General features: G+C 31.7%; 1 protein-coding gene across 1 annotated transcript in view; it reads right to left on the minus strand.

Moving 5' to 3' along the window:
• The window catches only part of LOC118181632 (peroxidase-like), a 156,910-nt gene extending 133,936 nt beyond the window's left edge, over positions 1-22,974 (minus strand). The window contains exon 1 of the mRNA XM_085820535.1: positions 22,769-22,974. Within this exon, the coding sequence (XP_085676661.1) occupies positions 22,769-22,776 (8 nt within the window). The 5' untranslated portion in view covers positions 22,777-22,974. The remainder of the gene's footprint in view (positions 1-22,768) is intronic.
• Positions 22,975-23,369: the final 395 nt, after the last annotated feature.

Here is a 23,369-nt window from a genome sequence, read left to right on the forward strand (position 1 = left end):
TCATTTTAAACCTCATCTTAGTTTTTCTGATATTGAAAGTATTGTTAATCCTTTTTCTGGTAATGCATATGAAAATGTTGATAAATGGATTGATGAATTTGAAGATGTTATAAATTCTTTGAAATTAAGTGATTTGCATAAATTAGTTTTTGCTAAAAGATCATTAAAAGGTAAAGCGAAACTATTTATTCAGAGTGAACCTAAAGTTAATGACTGGTGTAAGTTAAAAAAGCTTTTGAAATCTGAATATGGTAAAGCTTTTAATTCTGCTGAGTTGCATGAAATGTTATGTAAACGTAAATTAATGCCTAATGAATCTTTAGATGAGTATTTTTTGAAAATGAAAGAAATGTGTTCGCGAGGTAACATTGAAGATGCTTCATTAATTAAATATGTTATTGATGGTATTCCCGATTCTGTGGTTAGGAAAACTATACTGTATGGTTGCGAAACAATATCTGAATTTAAACAAAGGCTTAAAATTTATGATAAGATGAGATCGGACAATGATAAGTTTAAAAATCCGAAACCGAAAGTAGACACTCAAGTTAAAGATAGAAGTAAGCTTTCGTCATCAAACCGAAATCAATCTAACGTTAATAAGGTCAAATGTTTTAATTGCCAGGAATTTGGGCATTATTCAAAGCATTGTGTAAACAAATCAAAGGGTGTAAAATGTATAAAATGTAAGAAGTTCGGGCATTATTCAACGGACTGTCCAGATCAGACCACCGAGACACAACAAGCAGCTTTATTACAACGAATTTGTGACAAGGATAGAATTAGGAAGACTGTAGAAATAAATAATCATTTAGTTAATAGTTTAGTTGACACTGGTTCAGATGTAACGATATGCAGCGTAGAGTTACACAAGCAGATTGGTTCTCCTAATTTAAATTGTAGCGATATCACATTAAACGGAATTGAATCAAAGCAAACGTACCCCATCGGCTTTTTCATTTCTGATATTTCAATTGATAGTTTTTCACTTCGTACGAAAATTTATGTTGTTAAGTCATTATGTAATCAAATTGTATTAGGTTTGGATGTATTGAGTCAGTTTAACTTCTCTTTTACCGAGAATGGCCTTCAAATAATTTCTCATCGGAATAAAAGTAATGTAAACTTGATAACTGCTGAGTCATCTCGAAATTCTAACGTGCGTTGTGTTATGGGAAATTTGAATATTGCTGTCTCATTGAAGAATGTTTATGATCCTTCGCGATCGTCTGGCGTCTCTGTTAATGTAAACAAAAGTCCCGAAAGCGGAAGTAGCTCGACGTTTAATTACCTTTCACATCTGGTGAATGCTATTTCTGTCAACGAGATTGATTTATCGCATATTTCAAATGCAGAACATAAAGAAAGACTGTGTAATTTAATTAATTCGTACCAGCCTCGGAAAAATAGACAATCTGACTTCAAGATGCAAATAAATTTATGCGATGATATTCCTGTCTGTCAAAATAGAAGATACATGTCTTTCGCGGAACAAAAAATTGTTGACGATCAAATTAAGGAATGGTTGAAAGAGGGCATAATAAAGCCTAGCAATTCTAATTATTCGGCGGCTATTGTTTTGTGTAACAAGCGTAATAATTCGAAACGTTTATGTATAGATTATCGGAAATTGAATAAGAAGATTATTAAAGACAAATTTCCACTGCCTTTAATTTCGGAAGTACTTGATCGCTTAGAACAGTCAAAAGTCTTCACGACACTAGATTTGAAAAATGGCTTTTTCCATGTAGACATAGACGAAAATTGCACCAAATATACTGCATTTGTAACACATAATGGTACTTACGAATTTCTTAAAGCTCCTTTTGGTTTATGTATTAGTCCAAATGTTTTTCAAAGGTACATTTATTCAGTATTTCGTGACTTGCTAAATGAAGGTGTACTAATTATTTATATGGATGATATAGTCATACCGGCTAATGATGAAGTTGAATGTTTAGACAAATTAGAAAGAGTATTCAAAACTGCTTCGGAGTATGGATTACAAATAAATTTCAAAAAGTGCCAATTCTTAAAACGTAAAATTGAATTTTTGGGACAAGTAATTGAAAACGGAACTATTCGACCATCACCTTCCAAAACTGCTGCTGTTCGAAACTTTCCACAACCGCGTAACTGTAAACAACTACAAAGCTTTTTAGGACTAACGGGATATTTTCGTAAATTCATTCCTCAGTATGCTAAAATAGCTAAACCTCTTAGTGACTTACTTAGAAAAGGTATTGGTTTTAAGTTCGATTCCGAACAACAGGAAGCTTTTTGCAAATTGAAAGAAATTCTCTCTCAGGCACCTGTTCTACACATATTTAGGCAAGGATATCCATTAGAACTTCATACTGATGCTAGTAGTCAAGGCTTTGGTGCGGTATTACTCCAATTGTCTGATGATGGTAATTATCACCCAATCCAGTATATGAGTAAGAAGACTTCACCGCAGCAAGAGAAACTCTGTAGTTACGAATTAGAAGCCCTTGCAGTAATAGAAGCTCTGAAAAAATTTCGAAACTATTTGTTAGGGACTAAATTCAAAATTGTAACTGATTGTAGTGCTTTTCAGAAAACTTTAGATAAGAAAGATTTAACTCCTAAAATTGCGAGATGGGCAATGTTTATTGAAGAATTCGATTACGAAATTGTACATCGTTCAGGAAGCCAAATGAAACATGCTGATGCTCTAAGTAGAAACGCTCTAATTTTAACATCATACACATCCGATGTAACTGAGAAGATTCGGTTAGTACAACAACAGAATGAAGATGAACATGTGAAATTAATCAAGAATTTAGTTGAGAAGGGAGAAGAAAATGGATTCTTCGTGAGAAATGATATTTTGTACAAATTTGAAAATGGTAAAGATCTTCTAGTAGTGCCAGAATCCTTACAGAACGAAATCATACAGAAGGTACATAAAAAAGGTCACTTTGCTGTAGATAAAACTGTGAATGCTGTAGAGCAAGAATTCTATATTCCCAGACTGAAATGCAAAGTTGAAAAAGTAATTGCTAACTGTATAGAATGTATACTGTACAACAAGAAGCAAGGAAAAGCAGAAGGATTTCTTCATCCTGTACCAAAAGAAAACGTTCCCTTGAGTACGTATCATATCGACTTTATTGGACCTCTTCCATCGACGAACAAGAGATACCAACACATTCTAACTGTTGTCGACGCTTTTACGAAATTTACTTGGTTCTATCCAGTGAAATCACCAACTACACAAGAAGTTATTTCAAAATTGAAGCAACAACAGACTGTATTTGGAAATCCAGTCAGAATCATTTCAGATCGAGGTAGTGCCTTTACATCGAAAGAATTTTCAGCTTATTGTACTGAAGAAGGAATAGAACATGTCAAAATTACTACCGGTATTCCAAGAGGTAACGGACAAATTGAGCGAATTCATCGAATTTTGATTCCTGTTTTGTCAAAATTATCACATGAAGATTCAACGAAATGGTTTAAGTATATTTCAGATGTTCAGAGAATAATCAACAGTACGACTACGAGAAGTACGAAATATTCACCGTTTGAGCTTCTCATAGGCACGAAAATGAAGAATAAAGAAGATTTGAGAATTAGTGAAATATTGAATGAAGAATATTTAAAACAATTGATGCAAGAACGTGATGAAATGAGAGAAGATGCGAAAAACAACATTTTGAAGATACAAGAAGAGAATCGTAAACAATTCAACAAGAAACGTAAGAAACCGAAACTATACAAGATTGGCGACTTAGTAGCCATTCAGAGAACTCAATATGGGACTGGTTTGAAACTACGACTTAAGTTTCATGGACCGTATAAAATCATAGCTGTTCGATCAAATGATAGATATGAAGTCGAGAAAGTAGGATGCCATGAAGGACCAAATTTGACATCTACTGCGGCTGACCATATGAAGCCATGGTCAAATTGATTTGATGTTTGTATCAGCTCAAAGCCTAAGGACCTGATACTCTTTTTTTTCTTTTTTCTTTTTTTTTTTTATTTCTCTCTGCAGGTACATGATAGTGATGTCCATTCAACAGACATCGAGGACGATGCCTCTTCAGGCTGGCCGAAGCTGTGGGAAATCATACCGTCCAATGCTGAATGAGAATTGCCCGTTATGACGTCATCAGTACAGCATCACCCAGCGCAGTAAGAATCATCCCAGACAGCGCTGAGACCTGGTCGAGAGTAGATGGCAGACGTGAGCAGACGGCTCACACGTCTTCAAGAGTTTACGAACTTTAATTGTGCTTTCGATGTTATGCCTTTACATCATTATGTTAATCCTGCATACCGTTAACTTCATCTTTATATACTTTTCTTTATATACTTTTATTTCTTTCTATTAAATAAACCATTTAAATATTACTTCGTGCTCTCATGCTGTGAATCAAGTCAAATTCTACATATATATATATTGTTATCAGTTAATAACATTACCTGGAATCTTTCTGCTGCAATTTTCAGCAAAAATTTTAATTCAAACAGAAATTAGAGTTAAGATTTAGGAAATGGGAAAAGGAACCATAGTTTGAACGAATAAACGAAATTTTGCTCGAAGTCTAAATGAAAGATCTAGTTCTCGATGAAACAAGTTCACTACACATTTGACCTAATTTGGTAAACAAAATGTTACGAGAAAATGATTTTATATTGCTAGTAGCGTCGGGGGAGCATAAGGGCGATGATATGTGCTTCGTCCAAGAAACCTGCAGCTACTGAATCGTTCATTTAACCTAGTTTAGGGGAATGCAGTAAAATCCTTTCCGGTAATAGAAAACATGTGTTAAGGATAGGTGATAAATGATCAGCGTTTTAATATAGTTGAATGCTTTTGTGAAAAATTTAAATAAATGATAGTATAATATATATTTTGAACAAATTTTAAAAATTAAAATTTTTACAACTTTTTTGCGAGAGTTATTTGCATGATCTAATATATGGCAACCTCTTTCACCATTTTCTTGTCAAAATTCGTTGGTTACGAATACATTTGCTAAACCTGTGTATTGTACACAAATAATTTATAACAGGTTTCATTATCTATGCTTCCTTTATTTTGAAAAGACGATTGAGAGAGGTAAAATAATCAAAGCTTAAGTTTAATAGAAATTCCAGTGATCTTGCTATGTTCCCAGTGCTGCTGAAGAATACATTTCACAATTAAAGTAACTTATTGCTAAACCATTGTCGTTCAGAGGTTTTAGTTTAATGTCACAATTGTACTTTGATTTCGAGCTAATGGAAGTGGTTTCAATTAATCTGTTTAGTCAGTTCACAGCTGAACATTGCTCACGTTTTTAGAAAACTCATATTAATACAAAAATGGACCAAAGTTACATAGTACAGCATTTGTACTAGATAACTACCTTTATTCCTAATTATAACTGTACCTCTATACAAGACGTTTATGGTGCCTTGCAGTTAAAACTGTTTGGATGAGCTACCTAAATTAACAGAAGCTTGTCGATTGCCAATTTAACTTGACCTTGAAAGTGTGTCTTGTGTTCTATTTACGAATACAGCTTCTGTCAAGTTATCATATTGTATAAATTAACTAGTATTTCAATACATCCTAAAATATCGATTTTACCAAGGCAGTTCGATGTCTCAATGGCAATACTAGCACATGCCCCCCCCCTCCACCGAAAACTGACATCTAATCTTCACAGTAGGATTTCAATATGAAATGAGTTTTTGACTTTAACAAAGACATTACATCTAATCAGTCAACTTAACAAGCATAATAATTACATTAAGAGTAAATATTAACTATCTTGGTAACCAAAAACATGAATCTACAAACTTAAAATTTACTGACTATGAGTTCCGTGCAGTAGCCACAAAGCATCGCAAAAAGAGATGAATCAAAATTTATGATAAAGATATATGCATAATTTTGGATAATTTTCAAATTATTTAGTTCTCAATGATATTTGTTATGAAGAGCTGGAAATTTTAATACCATTTGCTTTCGAATACATTCCATATATGACATATGCTCAGTATAAATCTTTTCTTTAACTTTGCTTCAAAGTGCAAATATACAAATATTTCCAAAAATTTTGTACATTTATTTGAAAATATTGTCATGAATAGCTACACCTAATTTTTAGTGATTCTTTCCGTCAAAACAACATTGAAACAAAACAACTATTAAAATTCCATCAGCATATTTAACCTTATACTGGCGTAATTAATTGTTTATGTTTCATTTTCTTAAATTACACAAAGTTGTGCACTCAGAAACGTTATTAGCAAAGGTTGATTATATGTTATGTGTTTCTCTATTTTCTGACGAGATGGTGCATGGTAGATAATTTCTGTTAGCATAACGTCAATTTGTAGTTTACCATTTTTTCATTTGCTTCATGTTTTTATGGTTGTTTTAGTGTCGATATGCATTAATATGTTTCCAGTAACCCTTAAATCTCAAGTAATTTTACTTATTCCCATTCTTATACATGATTTTGATCTAAATTTCAGCACATGCGCATCTATACACAAACACGCACATAAATCTATCTATCTATCTATATATAGCACAAATATACGTATAAAATACATATATTATAAAAGTCGCGCAGTTTACTGTTAACTCAGCGTTTTCCTTTCACACACCTTTTTCCTTTTCACAATTTTTCTATGCTCCTTTCACCCGTTTGTTAATCTTTTTTACACGAAAAAAATTATTTAAAAACTGTTTAACTTTCTCCCACAGAATTTAATTCTATTAATTTAAAATAAAACATTTTGATTTCTTTCCACTAATTTTAAATAGTTAATTTATTGGTCTTTAGAATCTAATTTAACAAAACAAAATTTATTCCTATTAATTTTTGCATTAAGTTTAAACTCACAAATCACTCAACTCTTTCCAAACTGAATTCTCAGCAGCCACAAACCACTCATCTCGACTTTTGCCTACTTTTTAGGCTATAAACCTTCCATTTTCATACAGTTTTCCGTATTTTCTCAATTTGGAAGTTTTTCGGTATTTTTATCAAAAAAGTTTTATGTAGTCAATTTATTTTCAATAAATTAACTTCTTTAAAAATGTTGCCTTAAAATATTTTACTTTTAGTAGAACATGTTTCTTTTGGTTTACAAAACTTTTAGCAATTCTGTTTCTTTCTTTAGTTATGAAATTTATTTAGCACATTGCTTTTAGTTACCCAATGTTTTTTATGGTTTTTTCTCGAGTATTGTCTAAATGTACGAGTCTAGACCCTTGGAACCGTCCCTCCCCAGAGTGCTCTCCATCAAAATTGGGAGCGGAACTGAACAAAATCGTACTGTCACCTATGGGTGCATATAGCACTGTCACCCTTGGTGCTCAAGGCTGTTGCCAACAACAGGCGTATCTTGAGTGCTCCTTGCCACGAGGACTTTTGTGGGCTTGTGCTGATGTTGCTGTCAGGTAAGTGAGCATAAGTAACAACAAATTAGATGAGGACAGCAAGCTAAAAGAACTACGTAGCTGAAAGAAATAGTAGAATTTGCTATTATTCAGTAGTGTGATAGAAAGTTATTAGTCCATGGGGCAATTTGCCGTCTATTGCCTAAAATTATAAACCTTTCAGATTTTTATTTATTTATTTATTTATTGTTCGCGCAACAATATGAATTAAATGTTAAAATAAAAATTTACTTGTGTGGTTTTAGGAAGTTAAACGCTAACAGAAGTGTATCGATTCCTTTAGAGTATCATCCGAATCATTTCGAAAAGGGCATTTAAATATAAAGATCAACAAAAAAAAAAAAAAAAAAAAAAAAAAAAAAAGATTCTCAAATTAATAATTTTAATCTATAAATATGCTTAGTTTTAGTTTACTTTATCCATTACTTGGTAAAGTAGTTTTAAGTGATTTGAAAAGAATTCGCAGGCCATTCATTCACAATTTACCCTTTTCCAGATGTGGTTGATTACGATTTATGTACCACTTAAAGTGATAGCAAAACTAAAGAACTACAGCTTGGAGGAAAATCATTTTTAAAGTAAACAATACTCTATAAATATCTTCAAAAACACAATGGCAAGTTTAATTCTAAGGATAAATCGCGATGGAAAACGTTCTGATAAGGAATGAAAAGAGTGTCAAGCAGTTGAGGATTCGGTAGATTTCCGGGCCTTCGAGGGACGAGTGTGTCTCCCAAATCAGGCAAGGAAAACACTCTCTGTTTCTTGTTGCTATCACGTTCCTAGCTGATGACCAATCACGATGCGGACTCGTGAATCGTTTAAAATGGAAGCGTTGAGAAAACGTGAGTTCCTGCTCAAAGAAGAGTGTGTCATAAACTTTTATTTGAAATGAATTTTTCTTAAGTAGTTTCTCCTTAAGAAACCGATATCATAAAGTGTTTTCCCCAAATTTAATTCATTCTTAAATTTTAAGAAGTGCAAAAATGTTTTAGACTCCTTTAAAGGATAGCAATTAAAGTAAAAACATACAAATAAATTGTAATATGAAGAACGTGAAATTGTTTTCGAAAAGTTCAGCAAAACATTCTGTTTTCGTAATGATTATGTTAATAAATAAGAACAATTGATATAAATGGAAAGGCAAATGAAACTCACATTTCACACAATGTGAGTCCCAGTCGAATCAGTTGAATCCAAAATTTTCCTCCTGAGTTGGAATTCTATTTCAAAAATTTTTCAACAGCAACTTTTTTTAGTAGATTACAAATATTAAGTTCACCAAATGCTTAGGTTCAGAATTTGGCACTACAATAAATTTTCTTATTTATAATTATATTTTTATATTTTATTATGAAAATTATTTAACTATTTAATTAAAAATATCTGTTTGATAAAAGAAGAAGAAAGTAATAATTGTAAGAATAATAATTTAATAAATATTATCATTTGAAAAAAAATCCTTTACATCCTTTCCAAAGAAAATTTGAAGTAATTATTCAAAATCAATATTTTTAATAAGTTCGTATGTGTAATTCTAGTTTGGAAGTCAGAAATCTTAATTGGATTGTTAATATAGCCTAATCTGTATTTTCAGATATTTTTAACCCTTAATATCATACATTTCTGGGGCAGTTAAGTAGAATTTTTTTCTGTAGGTAAAGCATGAGAATGTTTTATTACCGGATTCATATTCCGGTACCTTCTGTAACCGTATTTAAATTTATTCCCGTTCATATTGATAGACACATTCCCACGAGTACCAGAAAAGGAAGATGTCAAGTCTTAAAATCTTTACCAAATCCATTTGTCGTGTGAGAGTACTCAGATCCCGAAACAGCTAAACTCGAAAGAGTAATTTAATGTTAATATTGAAGCTTTTTGCTGCTGCTTATTCCTACTACTTGAGCAGACTTATTACACATCCTGGTGAAAGTTTGGCGATTTTCCTCCGTACTTTGACCAACAGTATCTCTGGGAAAGGCGAACCGAGTGTCCCATTCTTCTCTTTCTCTACCATCGGTTGTTCTAAAGAAATTTGAAACAATCAGTTTTAAATGCTTCAACTCACAGAACACTAGAGTCACGAAAGTCCATATATAAGGTATTTCTCCCGCCTTCTTAGCATGCCTTCGTGGTGTAATGGTCAGCATGCTCGGGGCGTATTCGAGAAGTCCGAGGTTCGAGTTCCAGCGAGGGAATTGCATATTTTTCATGTATCCTGCTTCTAAATAACCTAATGTCTCTACAGTGGCTCCCGAACTAAAAACAAGGTGGTGGATGATTATTCTCCATCCCCAGGATTTGGCGATTGGGTCTCCTAATCCCAGTCGCCCTTTAAAAGGGGAGTATATGAGGTATTTCTCCCGCCTTCTTAGAATGCCTTCGTGGTGTAATGGTCAGCACACTCGGCTCGGAAAGTCCGAGGTTCAAGTCCCGGGGAGAGCATTGCACATTTTTCATGTCTCCTGCTTCGAAATAACCTAATGTCTCTACACATGCTGTTCCGTATGAACGTGTGAATGGCCTCTTCTATACACGATGGTGATGAGCTCGCATGATGGTGATTAGCAAAGGCAATTTCCAATCATTGCCTTAAACTCAAATCCCAGAGAAGCATTAGCGTTTGTAATTGTATAATATCAACTACGACATGGATTGCATTTAAACATGGTCGAAAATAAAATCCTTCTGACAGTTAATATGAGAAGAATATCTATAAATCTCAATTTCTGGTTAAGAAGAAATGCAATAGAATTTTACAATAGAACACAATTTTAATGACTACATTTCTGTTGTAAGCATTACAATTAAGCACTTTTTATCTGTATCGCCCAATTATTTGTTATTATTTTCTCAATGTAAATTATTTTAGAAAATGAATCTCTAATGTCCTTTACATTGCAGCATTTCATAACCGCAACCACAAAGTGATACATGGCATACCCATTTTAATAATCTTTCCTGTGTATTTCTGAACAAATGTTGTGTTTTTGGTGATGTTTTCTCATCTGACAAAGCGCACTAAAAATATGTTTCTAGTAGCTATCCTTTCAGTAGCACGCTAGCGGGTTCTTGGTGACACTGGAAATACAGACGTTCCTGTCGCGTTTGGTGTTCTGAACTTCAGACCTGTGACAAGTACATTTAACTCCCTCCAATAGTACAAATGCTTTTCTACTATTTATCAAGTAATGCCAAAGTCTATACACACCATGGACATCAGGTAAAACCACAAACAACTCAGTGCCATACTAATCAGAAGATTATATCGGCCTCAAGTTGTCGCTGAGAAGATCTGTTTTTGTTGAGACGAATCCTCAGATCTGAACAGACTAGATCAGGTCAACGAATTTATATTGGCCACGATGAAAAGGATTTCCACTTTCCTTGGACAAGGTCTACAGCACATTTATAGGTTACAGTACAAGATTATTCAGTTCCGTCGAAGGTTTGAAGGAAAGGAAGCAGAGACACGTATTCAAAGGTCTCCTCTTTCATGCTCCCCTACCACTGACTTCTTAAAGAGACTTTCAGCTTGACAATATTATAAATGACTCCATGCCGCAGAAACACTTTATACTTACAAACATCCATATGTTCTTCTGGATTCAAAACCAGACTCAACGCATGACAGTTGGTTTCCTTACCACCCAACCGAACAAAGCAGTAAAAAGACCTAGGGGGACTTTACAGATCTGAGGGACAGTAAATGAGACGTTGAGAATCAAGTGGACTGTAAAACCAATCTTTGAAAATTTAGTTACTTAGGCATTTAAATATTTGCTTTATTATGTAATATATAATTACACATATGTGTTGTATCAAATCAGCGTTAGTTGTAGGTTGGTCAAAATCAATCTATCATTCATGCAAGTTGTTCCAGGTAACATGCAGTTTCCTTTTATTATCCAATAGGGCGCGACACCAGGATCATAAGCCCATATTTGCAGTGACATCTAAAACTCAGAAATACCCATATTCTTTCAGTATACACCACTTCGCCTGCTATAGAAGGAATCTGCTGCATTTTGTCAATCTCATTACTATAAATATTGAGGAGATTTTTATCGCTACCATTCCGTTTTCATATCACATGAGGAATTTTACTGTTGTTGAAATTATGTTGGTTTATTTACTGTTGTTTTACTGAAGTTGAAATGATGTAAGTGCAATGATAATGATGTAGTAAATAACTATATATTTAAATGCGTATTCAGTACATGTCTACAAATCTCTAAATTCAAAAAAACGTCCTTTAATGCAAGAATGGGTGGTGTACTGAGCGAAAAAATAATCTCGGAAGGGAGGCAATGAGCCGAAAAATGATAAAAACTGTGATATAATTAATCGTGAACTGCATGAAATGTTATTGATTTTCAGCGATCTAGTTTTAAAGGAGTTAACAATCTTTTAAAGCTGCCGTTTAAAGAAGTAACTTTAGATTTTAAGCATTTATTACATCATTACTTATACAGCATTTGTGTAGCTACACTAAACTTGCCGTAACTGCGAGAGTATTCTAGAGAAAGTCAATCATTTGCTGTCAATTTATGCAGTTCCAGTATCAAAAGTGGAGGTAGTCCTTGGAGAAGATGAGGACCCCTGGAGCACCTTACACTGAATTCTTGCAATTGAAGGTTGGTCCCGAATGCAATATGTAGGCCATCGAACGCGTCGGGAACAGGTTTTATTGGAAAGAAGATAGCAGAAATACCGTAATAATAGTGAAAGGAAGCGAAGGTCATTCGCCCTCTGCAAGCGACACATTTCCCCGTCCTCCGAAGTTGCTAGAGTTTACATGAAGATCCGTCGCTTTCGATTATCTGCTGAAGAATACCCCTGTTATACGCAGTAAATCTTCTTGATGTGTCTTAATGAACTGAATGGATTTCTTCTTCCAGATTGGTTCATGTGAGCTAAGAGAAAAATTTATTTGATTTCCTGAAGATTTCGTCGGAAGATTCAAACTGAAAATTTTCAATAAGCGCGGAAGCAAAAGGTTATCTAAAAACAAGCCGAAAAGCTGACAGTGGCATTGTGCATAAAAAATATAAAACAGTGATTCACTTTTAAGATTTCCGTTATAAAATGAATGAATACTTTTAATAGCAACATATATATCAAAAAAAAAAAAAAAAAAAAAAAAAGAGAAGAAAAAGGTCTAATTTTCCACATTCCTATATAACATTTGAAGTTCTTTTTATCTGACAACAACAGTGACTCATTTTTTTTTTTTTTTTTTTTTTTTTTTTTTTTTTTTTACCACACCATCGGAATCATCAAATTAAGCTGCAAACAAAAACATGTTGCTTTCAAATAAGTAAAGAAATCCATCGAAATTAATAATAAGAATAATTAATAATTCATCGAATTATTAATCCTATTCATAAATTCGAAATTAATAATAAGAATTTAGCTTTGAAAATAAAATTCAGTAAAATTTTGATTACTCGAACTTCAATAATTCAAAATTTTAGAGATATGGCATTGGATAATTTCAATAAGGAATAATTCGATGAATTATTAATTATTCTTATTATTAATTTCGATGGATTTCTTTACTTAGTTGAAAGCAACATGTTTTTGTTTGCAGCTTAATTTGATGATTCCGATGGTGTGGTAAAAAAAAAAAAAATTGAGTCACTGTTGTTGTCAGATAAAAATAATGTTAACTTTTCTGGAGCAGTCAAAATTGTAATAACTTATTACAGAATATTACAGAACTCGAACTTTTATCGAATGACGCTGAAATTAATTTCTTCACATAATTTTGCCCTAGCTAAACCGAAATCCTCTATATCTGGCGATATCATCTCCAAATACTGAAATCAGGTTCTGCAGCTCTTTTACAGATTTGTTGAAAGCGGTATAATCTGTACTACCTACCGTTGTGTTCTGGTTCATAACTCATCTTGAGGGAAAGTAGCACTTTTGCTGTTGTCAATACATATGAATGGCTTCTTACCGAAAACAATTGATTAAAATAATATTAAATAATTAATTCATATTAAATATATTTTCTGTGATTTCATGCAAAGATAACTGCTGCTATTAGTTCATAAGCGCAGTGACAGGAAGCAACAATATTTTTTTCGCACAATGCAACGTATTATTGAGCAGTTTATTTAAAATAAAAGTGAGACTTTAACCTTTTTACTTCCTTGTACGAAGTAAAAAGGAAGTATTGTAATGGCGAAAAATTTCGGGTATCATATTTCAACGAAAATATCCATTTTGACCGCTATAATAAACAGAATAAAGGACTCTTTTCCCCTAAACGAATTACAAAACTGAGTTAAAATGGATTAAGAAGAGATTTTTTTCGTGGCATCTGTATGTACGTACGTATGTATGTATCTCGCATATCTTGCATAAAACGAATAGTCTCAGAACGTGTAAGTTTTGTATGTGGGACTGCTATAATATGTAGATGAGCACCTTCCTTTTTGGTTGCAATCGGCCGCCCCAAAAGTATATAAATATATGTATATTATATATATATATATATATATATATCCACTCTGTTACTCGACTCGGAGATTTCAGTTTCATATTCTTATGTGTTTGTAAATTGTGCATTTTTTTTTTTTTTCTTTAAAAATGATTGAATTATGTTGTTTTCATTTTCTGGTTAAGGTCTTTAGTTAACCTTCATGTTATAGTTGTATAATTATCAACAATTTAAAAGTTGTTTAAATGTGGCTAAGCCTAATTTTATTTACCATAGAAACCATACTTGTTTACATTTGAAACTTAGTTGATTTGTTGACAATCTAGAGAAACTAAGCTTCGCAACAACAAAGCAACGTCTTATTTTATTATTACGAATTAAATTATACTTAATACATTATGGAATTATCATTTAAGTTATTAAATTATCTCATATATTGACTGAGTAGTATCATTACATTAGTTACGCATAGCGTCCACAACAAATTAAATCAGTCTCTACGTCTTCAGTGTCTTTTTGCCGAGTGAGACCAAAAGTAAACTTTCAGTTTCGTGCACCGAAAAATCTGTCTTCTTGCCCGCTGGCTGAATTACTCGTTTTTGCCTAGAAACTAATTTTAACTGTAAAAATTTGTTTAAATTTTTTTTAACTGTATTTGGTGTTTTATGTTTTTCTATATCTTTAAATTTTTAATGAAGATATTTTGTGCTTTTATTATTTTTGCCTTGCCGCGAAGTGAGGACTGAATTAATTGAATGAGAACTGAATTAATTGAATGAAATTCGAGGAAATAAATGTTTCACATTAGCAAAAAATATTGTCGCCAGTCTGTTTCGTACAAAGCAGAATGTTTACGAGTAGCGCATGTGCATTATGGAAGCAGCGCTGAATCTTCTGTGAAAAACTGTTTATTTTTTGTTTGTTTAATATCTTTTATACATCGCTTTAGATTTATTACAGTATTTGAATAGAACATGGGACAACGATTAGATAATTCTTCAGATGATATTGTTTTTTGGCATTCTGAGTTATAAAGTGAATGAGATGTAACGCTGTTAAGTAAACCTATCGCCAGAGTATCGCTATGGTAAATAAATATATTGAATTTTTAAAAGAGCATTTATTCTATTGTGGTTTATGCGCTATGGACGAAGTAGATTTAATTCAATTCAAAATGCATCTATTTTAATTTTCCGTACAAGGAAGTCATGTGGTGTACACATCAGATTTTCTTCTCATTAGTCGTTAGGATACTCTTCCATTATCGGGACCCAATTTAGAAATGTATGTATATATATATATATATATATATGCATGTATGTGTGGATGTATGTGTTCATGTATAAATATATTATATATGTATGTATGTGGGCGTATATAAGCGTACACATATATATGCACACGTCATACATACATACAAGTGCCATGCATTTCTGAATCCGACCCCGATAACAGAAGAGTACTATCGTTAGATTTAAGACTAGCAGTTTCTTTCTATATGCTAAAGAGTAATCTGCCCTAAAACAGTGTTCTTAAAATATTTCAGCTGTCCAGGAAATAGAAAAAAAAGAATAGCAGTAATTTCTATCTATGGAAGAATCCAGAAATGTTTGAACTTGGCAATGGATGTACAGTATAAGAAAGAATGTAAAGCTTCACGTGCTACACAAGCGAGAATGAAAAGCCGCTGAGATAAATAACATAATAATAGTCCACATTTAATATTTAAATGTATAAAAAAATTTTACTTCATTTCCATTTGCGTATCCAAGCTCTTTGGAATTAATTTAAAGAATAGCACTAAAGCAACTGTAAAACATGTTTCCTAGCTTAAACTTTTCAATAATTTAGTCCGAAAATATTACAGATGCACTACATCCCGAAATAGTTACTCCCTACATAATAAATAATAATCACTCTGTATTACTCCCTTAAAATAATAAATCACATCACCGTGTATTTTGAAATTATTTTTCATCTTTGTCATGAACAATAAGCTTTGTTGCGTAATATGAGCGGATTTATGCGCTTTTAAGTGAGTCTGTTTGGAGTGGCCGGGGCTCCACCAAACACAATTAACCTCTAAAAAGAGAAAACGACTAAGATCGACCTTAACTGTTAGCAGAGTTAAAAAAACTTCGACTCTTCTCATAAAATTCTACCTTCACTGAGAAGTCCTCCGCTTTGGCAGAGCAATTGTTGTTCATCTCACGTCTTCCCAAGGTTGACGCTCTTTAAGAAGTGCTTCCTTTTTCCCAGCTTCCTCTGGAAAGAAGGAAGACGTCCTTTAATAGGTCAATTGTGTCTTATAATATCTGTTTTTTCCTCGAATTGGTAGATCTATCGATTGCCCAGAGTAAGCATTCCGGTCAGATCGTGGACCTGTGGCCCACGTCAGATGATTTTATTCGTCCTTAAAGATAATTGTAAATTAAAACAGGGTTCATGTTAATGAAAGTAATGTTTCGCTAGGTTCGAATTCGATGTACTGCAATTGGTATGTTTTCTAGAGTCTAGGTCAAGGAGCAAATGAGAAATCTCAGGTGTAAAATTGCAAATGAAAGACATCATGATTAGACCCCGCGGTGCCAGTTCTATATAGCTAAAGAAAGATACTAAAGACTTATGATTTAGAAATGAGCTAAAAGAGAAATGTATAAGTTTAATCATTAATTAAAACTGTAAAATATTTAATGAAACTTAAATCAACCCCACAATCAGTATGGTAGTCAGCAAAGGTAGCTGTGATACCGAAAATCGAACTCAGATCCTTCAGCAAAAAATGGCCGGACTAAAGAAAAATGTCTCTAAAATTAAGCTCATACGTTTGTAATTGCATAAATCATCGTAAAATATAGATCTGTCTTTCTGAAGGTCTTCTCGCGAGTCTGTTCAACGAAAAGAACGCAGTATGCGAAATCTTCGGATTTCAATGCGAAGGTGACCTCAAAGAAAAAACTGGGCAAAAATCACGCATTCACCTTTGTGTCCAATTCCTACGGCTAGTCTACATATGTGCACCCTTCCCTCAACTTGACTATTCATGAGATGTTCTTCAAAGATCTGTAAACATGTAATGATAACTACATTAATACGTTTAAGCCAAATACAAATACCTAATCTACAGAAAAGATTTTAGTTTTATTATTTCCAATAAAAAGAAAAAAATAACTTCCATTTCTTTAAAAACGTACTCTATCTTATCATCTGTAAAAACTAAATCTTTATCTCTTAGATGAAAATAAATAAGTAATTAATAAAACAATCTGAAGAACATGAATTCTGACAGATTACAGGCTATTTTGTCATCAAATAAATAAAAACAACTACTCATTGCTGTTAAAGGATAAAACTAGAACTTAGTTGCTAAATAAAATTTAAATTAAAAAAAGTTTTGAAAGCTCTTGCTTTTATTTTTTGTTTTTTCTTTTACTATATAACAGTATAAACTAGAAAATTTTAAAATATGAAAAAATACGTTACGCTTTTGAGAAATAAGATAGCAATTTCAAAATAAAAATTGAAAATAAAACATATAGGAAAAAAACCGAGGGAAAGAGAACTGCAATTTATAAAAGCATCCATTAAATTTTATCTTTACATTTCATTTTATACAGCATTTAGGGAATAAAGAATATTAGAAAAAGAAATTTCACAGTCGAAACATTACATGACATTAAAAACGAATTTTTCGTATTTATGATAAAGAAAACATTTTGTGGTTGCAAAATATTATTAATACACTTAAAATAGCTTTTAAGTTACTATCCCAAATGGGTGATAGCACAAAAGGGCTATTAGTCTCGAAAAGGCGTTTTGCTTTGAATCTAAGCGGTTCTATAACTTTTCAAATTGTTGCCACAAGTATTATTGTCCTGCATTATATTTAAAGAAATTCAGTAATGAAAAATCTACATGAATGTATGTATGTTTTTCGCACTGTGAAAAAACAGCAATAACTAGAGTCATCAGATTTTGAATAACAAGTTCTACACCCGAACGTGGGCACTTGGAAGTCCTAATTTGAAATTTGTTTTATTGTCTATTTCATATTTTGTAATTGTGTTAAAGAATTTTTTATGAAAACCTCAACAGTTTCAAAATGAGCGGTTCCAACACTGTAGAGACTAAAACCTTTTTATCTCCAGCGTGGGAGACTGTCTAGTGGAAATTCCATATATTTGCTGTTTATAAATATTTTTATCCCAAATTCTCTAGAAACGTGTATGTGTCTGCAAGTGGGGGCGAAAAAAAAAAGGCCCGTTTGGGCGTAATATAATATATGAAAGTTTTCAGACCTTTTTTTTATTTTATTATGCTGGTAAACAATGTACTTTTATAATATGAAATATAAGTAAAAGACTTTAGGAATCATCCAGCGGAAAATCTTTTCCATAATGTTAATTAAATGCAAACGCAAGAAGCTAAGTTTTCATTCATTCAAGGCTACTCATTTCAAGGCAGAATTCAAAGGTTAGTTCATGAGGTTAAATATTTTTATTTTCAGTAGTTTATTAAATTTTCCTTATTATATTAAATATATAATATTAATAATATTAAATTTTCCAAAAATAATTTCCACTCCAATTATTCGAAATCGTACTGTCAAGTGAAAGAAAACAAAACTTGCTATAATACCCTACCATCATAAGTTGACACGAAGAACTTTGGCTTTACTTAATGAAGAAACAAATTTAAGTCTATTTCCACTATACAGCTTAAGCACGAGGTTTGTAACACATATTTTCCGGAAATAAAATGATAGCAACTGCTATTTTGGCAGGAGAGTACATTTAGTAGAAAAAAAAATAGTAATAGCTTCTTTGAGGCTTTAAAAATATAGCTGTTTCCCAGCCACTTTCTATAAAATATTTCGTTTTTTTTTCTTCTAAATTAATTATTTGACATACATACTTCAGATCCCTAACTACTGTTAGTCCCTTTTTGGCCCATTTTTAAGCAAAATATATCACTGAGTTGAAGTAATCGATGCATCACAACCAATAAATTTTAAATTAGGATCTTTAAGATTCTGTTCGACGTAAATAACTTCAACTGCATTTTGACATAAAGCTGCTCACTTTTTGTTTCACTAAAGCTGCAACGAAGCGTTGAAATTCCCACACTAAATCATGATGTGCCCATTTTTTTTCTTCATGATTTTAACTTACAAATATAAATAGTTTCGCTTATATTTCTGTGAAGGCTACATAAAACGAAGTACAGTAATTAAATATTCAATTCAATCAATCTTATTTTCAGTAGTTTATTAAATTTTCCTTATTATATTAAATATATAATATTAATAATATTAAATTTTCCAAAAATAATTTCCACTCCAATTATTCGAAATCGTACTGTCAAGTGAAAGAAAACAAAACTTGCTATAATACCCTACCATCATAAGTTGACACGAAGAACTTTGGCTTTACTTAATGAAGAAACAAATTTAAGTCTATTTCCACTATACAGCTTAAGCACGAGGTTTGTAACACATATTTTCCGGAAATAAAATGATAGCAACTGCTATTTTGGCAGGAGAGTACATTTAGTAGAAAAAAAAATAGTAATAGCTTCTTTGAGGCTTTAAAAATATAGCTGTTTCCCAGCCACTTTCTATAAAATATTTCGTTTTTTTTTCTTCTAAATTAATTATTTGACATACATACTTCAGATCCCTAACTACTGTTAGTCCCTTTTTGGCCCATTTTTAAGCAAAATATATCACTGAGTTGAAGTAATCGATGCATCACAACCAATAAATTTTAAATTAGGATCTTTAAGATTCTGTTCGACGTAAATAACTTCAACTGCATTTTGACATAAAGCTGCTCACTTTTTGTTTCACTAAAGCTGCAACGAAGCGTTGAAATTCCCACACTAAATCATGATGTGCCCATTTTTTTTCTTCATGATTTTAACTTACAAATATAAATAGTTTCGCTTATATTTCTGTGAAGGCTACATAAAACGAAGTACAGTAATTAAATATTCAATTCAATCAATCTTATTTTCAGTAGTTTATTAAATTTTCCTTATTATATTAAATATATAATATTAATAATATTAAATTTTCCAAAAATAATTTCCACTCCAATTATTCGAAATCGTACTGTCAAGTGAAAGAAAACAAAACTTGCTATAATACCCTACCATCATAAGTTGACACGAAGAACTTTGGCTTTACTTAATGAAGAAACAAATTTAAGTCTATTTCCACTATACAGCTTAAGCACGAGGTTTGTAACACATATTTTCCGGAAATAAAATGATAGCAACTGCTATTTTGGCAGGAGAGTACATTTAGTAGAAAAAAAAAATAGTAATAGCTTCTTTGAGGCTTTAAAAATATAGCTGTTTCCCAGCCACTTTCTATAAAATATTTCGTTTTTTTTTCTTCTAAATTAATTATTTGACATACATACTTCAGATCCCTAACTACTGTTAGTCCCTTTTTGGCCCATTTTTAAGCAAAATATATCACTGAGTTGAAGTAATCGATGCATCACAACCAATAAATTTTAAATTAGGATCTTTAAGATTCTGTTCGACGTAAATAACTTCAACTGCATTTTGACATAAAGCTGCTCACTTTTTGTTTCACTAAAGCTGCAACGAAGCGTTGAAATTCCCACACTAAATCATGATGTGCCCATTTTTTTTCTTCATGATTTTAACTTACAAATATAAATAGTTTCGCTTATATTTCTGTGAAGGCTACATAAAACGAAGTACAGTAGTTAAATATTCAATTCAATCAATCAATATTGATTGCTAAGTAAGCACATGTTTAGTAGAGTTGAAAGGTTCAATTAAATTTTTATAAATAACTAAAATTAGATAATTTTGACCAATCAGTTAAAAATACAAATTAATATTTGTGACTAATGAAAGATTCTGTAGATAATTTATTTCTAGCGTTTTTTTTTTGAATCAAAAAACACGTAGGATGTCAAAAGCGACAATTTTAACCGTCATAAAGGAGACAAACATATTTTAATGCCCTTTTTGTAGCCACGTGTTCTTTGCGTAACTAAATAACTTCGATTTATTTTTTTAACTGAGGGAGGAAATTAACTTTATACGATAGCAAGAAAAGCATTTCTTTTTAATTAAAAAGAGAAAGCGGGTATTTTTCTGCTTTCCACCGTATAATTTATTTCAAAAGTAGCTTTGAGTGTTATTTAGAATATGCAGTACTAGTTTTAAATAAATAACACATTTCAATTTTTTAAAATTAATTTAGCTTAAAAATGCTTTTAGTAACGATTTTATAAATAACTAGCTTCATATGCAATACTAGAAGTCCAACTTTTATATTTCTTGATATATGCATTTAATGAGCTAGCAAAGAAATGCACAAAGTTTTAATTTACAATTTTGTGCTCGTTGCTTTAAAATATTCGAAGGGTTACAAAAATCTTTTCGGATTAAAAAAAAATGCCAAGGATAGAAAAAAACTTTTGGCATACTATTTCCCTTTTTATTAGAATTTTCTAAAATATTTTGTGATACCTTTAAATAAAATCATATTTTTTCACATTAATGAAGTAGTTGATGCAGACTTCATATTATATAATAATATTCTTTTTCCTTTTATAATTTAAGGGAAGAAACTTCAATTTTTATGTAACAGTTAATTTTGTTAATTATATTTGAAAACAAATTCGCTGAATATGATTTCCGAGAAATTTTACATATTAAAATTTATAGTAGAGGATTACTTTAGTATTGAGAAACTTTAAAATTTTCTTTGATTGAAACTATTGATTACTATCTTCTAAAGTTTCGTAATCATTTTTATGTATTACACAATAACGAAAGAATTATTTATTCAGTTTTTATAACTACTGATAAGAATCTAGAATTAAATTTTATAAATGTAACAAGTAAGTAAAATAGTTGGTCCGCGGATATATTTTTAAAAAGAAGTTTCTGAAGCATGCTATTAAATTTCATGTAAAGTATTTTATATTTAGAAAATATATTGAAAACAAAGCGTATAAAAATTATCCTTAAAATTATAAATATACCATATTTTATAATAAAATAATATGGATTAAAGCAAATTTTAATTTTCGTTGTAACTCATCTATTTCATTTCCAATCTGAATGAGACTTATTTCTAAAATAATTTATTTCATCTAAGAATAATGCATCATTATTTACATAAAACAATTCTTTTTATAATAATCAGACTTTCTTTTTAACTAGACGCTAACCTAACACAAAAAATAAAATAATACAAAGTAATATTAATAGTATAAAATATTAAAAAAATAATGTTCTAACTGAAGTTTTAAAATAATAATAAGAGAGCATATAAGAAGATAATAAACTTTAAATATAATAAGCAATAAATGTAAAGTTACGTCACTAATAACTAATACTAGTCAGTTTTTAAAATATTGTAAAAACATTATCATAGTTTCAGTAGTATGTATCTGATGTATCATTTTCATAAAATTTCTTTCCATTAGAGCTTCTCTTAGATACTCTACAATTTGGAAAAAGAGTTTTTAAAGCTTCACTTCTTTGAAGCATTTGTTTCTTTCTACGTCCCGTAGGAATTGCTTTTTAAAGCTATTCTAAATGGATTATTATAACTTCTTTTAAAAGATCAATGTTTTGGGAGAGATCTAGATAAAAGTCTGATAAAAGGATATCAAAAGGTATTAGAAAGATTGACATGTGACATAAAAGTAATCTTTTGCTGCAGCCGCAATGTAAATATGATATCACATTATATCCAGTAATGACCTTGGTTTGAATATCACGCAAACAGTTGTATCATATCATTTCCAATTATCCACATTTTTAGTTCCCCAAGGGCTAACCTTCAACAAGTGAAAATTATATGCTCACTGCAATTTTTTTCTTACCTCATCATTACGTTCCCACCACTGTTGCTGAACGATGAAATTATTCTTGGGGGTTTTGATGAGGATATAATCACCAAAAGGCACACAACAACTGAACAGCACCGAAGTTAAAATAGTCCACAGGGAGAAAAAGAGAGAGTAAAGAAGTCCAAGAGTCGAATTTATATTGTCCCTTAGGAGCACGCACACTTCATTCCAGCATAATGTCCAGCGGTCCGGCTCCTCCAAACCTTTATATACTTCAGTAGTTTTCCGTCTAAGATCGAGGGCTAAATCGAGTCACGTGGTATCTTACCTTTCCCTCTCGCGCGCCCCCTTCTTCTTTCTCTCCCCGAATTTCTTCTTCTTCATGCATTTGGTAACCCACTTAGACAACAGTCACTTGAAACCGCTCTCCGTGATCAAACCGTTACAGAAAAACACTTCTTCCGATGGAAGGACGCGTGCTTCGTGTGATTCCGTACGCAAAGAAAACAAGAGACAGTGGGTTAGACAGAGGTTTTGCCGTCCCTCTCAGTGCACACCAATAAATTTATAAAGTGCCAAAATGGCATGTAAGGAAATAAATGAAAACCCCGTGTTCACTTTTAAAATATAAGTT

Source organism: Stegodyphus dumicola, chromosome 7, assembly GCF_044657685.1.
Source record: "Stegodyphus dumicola isolate Sdum_Otavi_A_Nest chromosome 7, ASM4465768v1".
Taxonomy (NCBI): Eukaryota; Metazoa; Arthropoda; class Arachnida; order Araneae; family Eresidae; genus Stegodyphus; species Stegodyphus dumicola.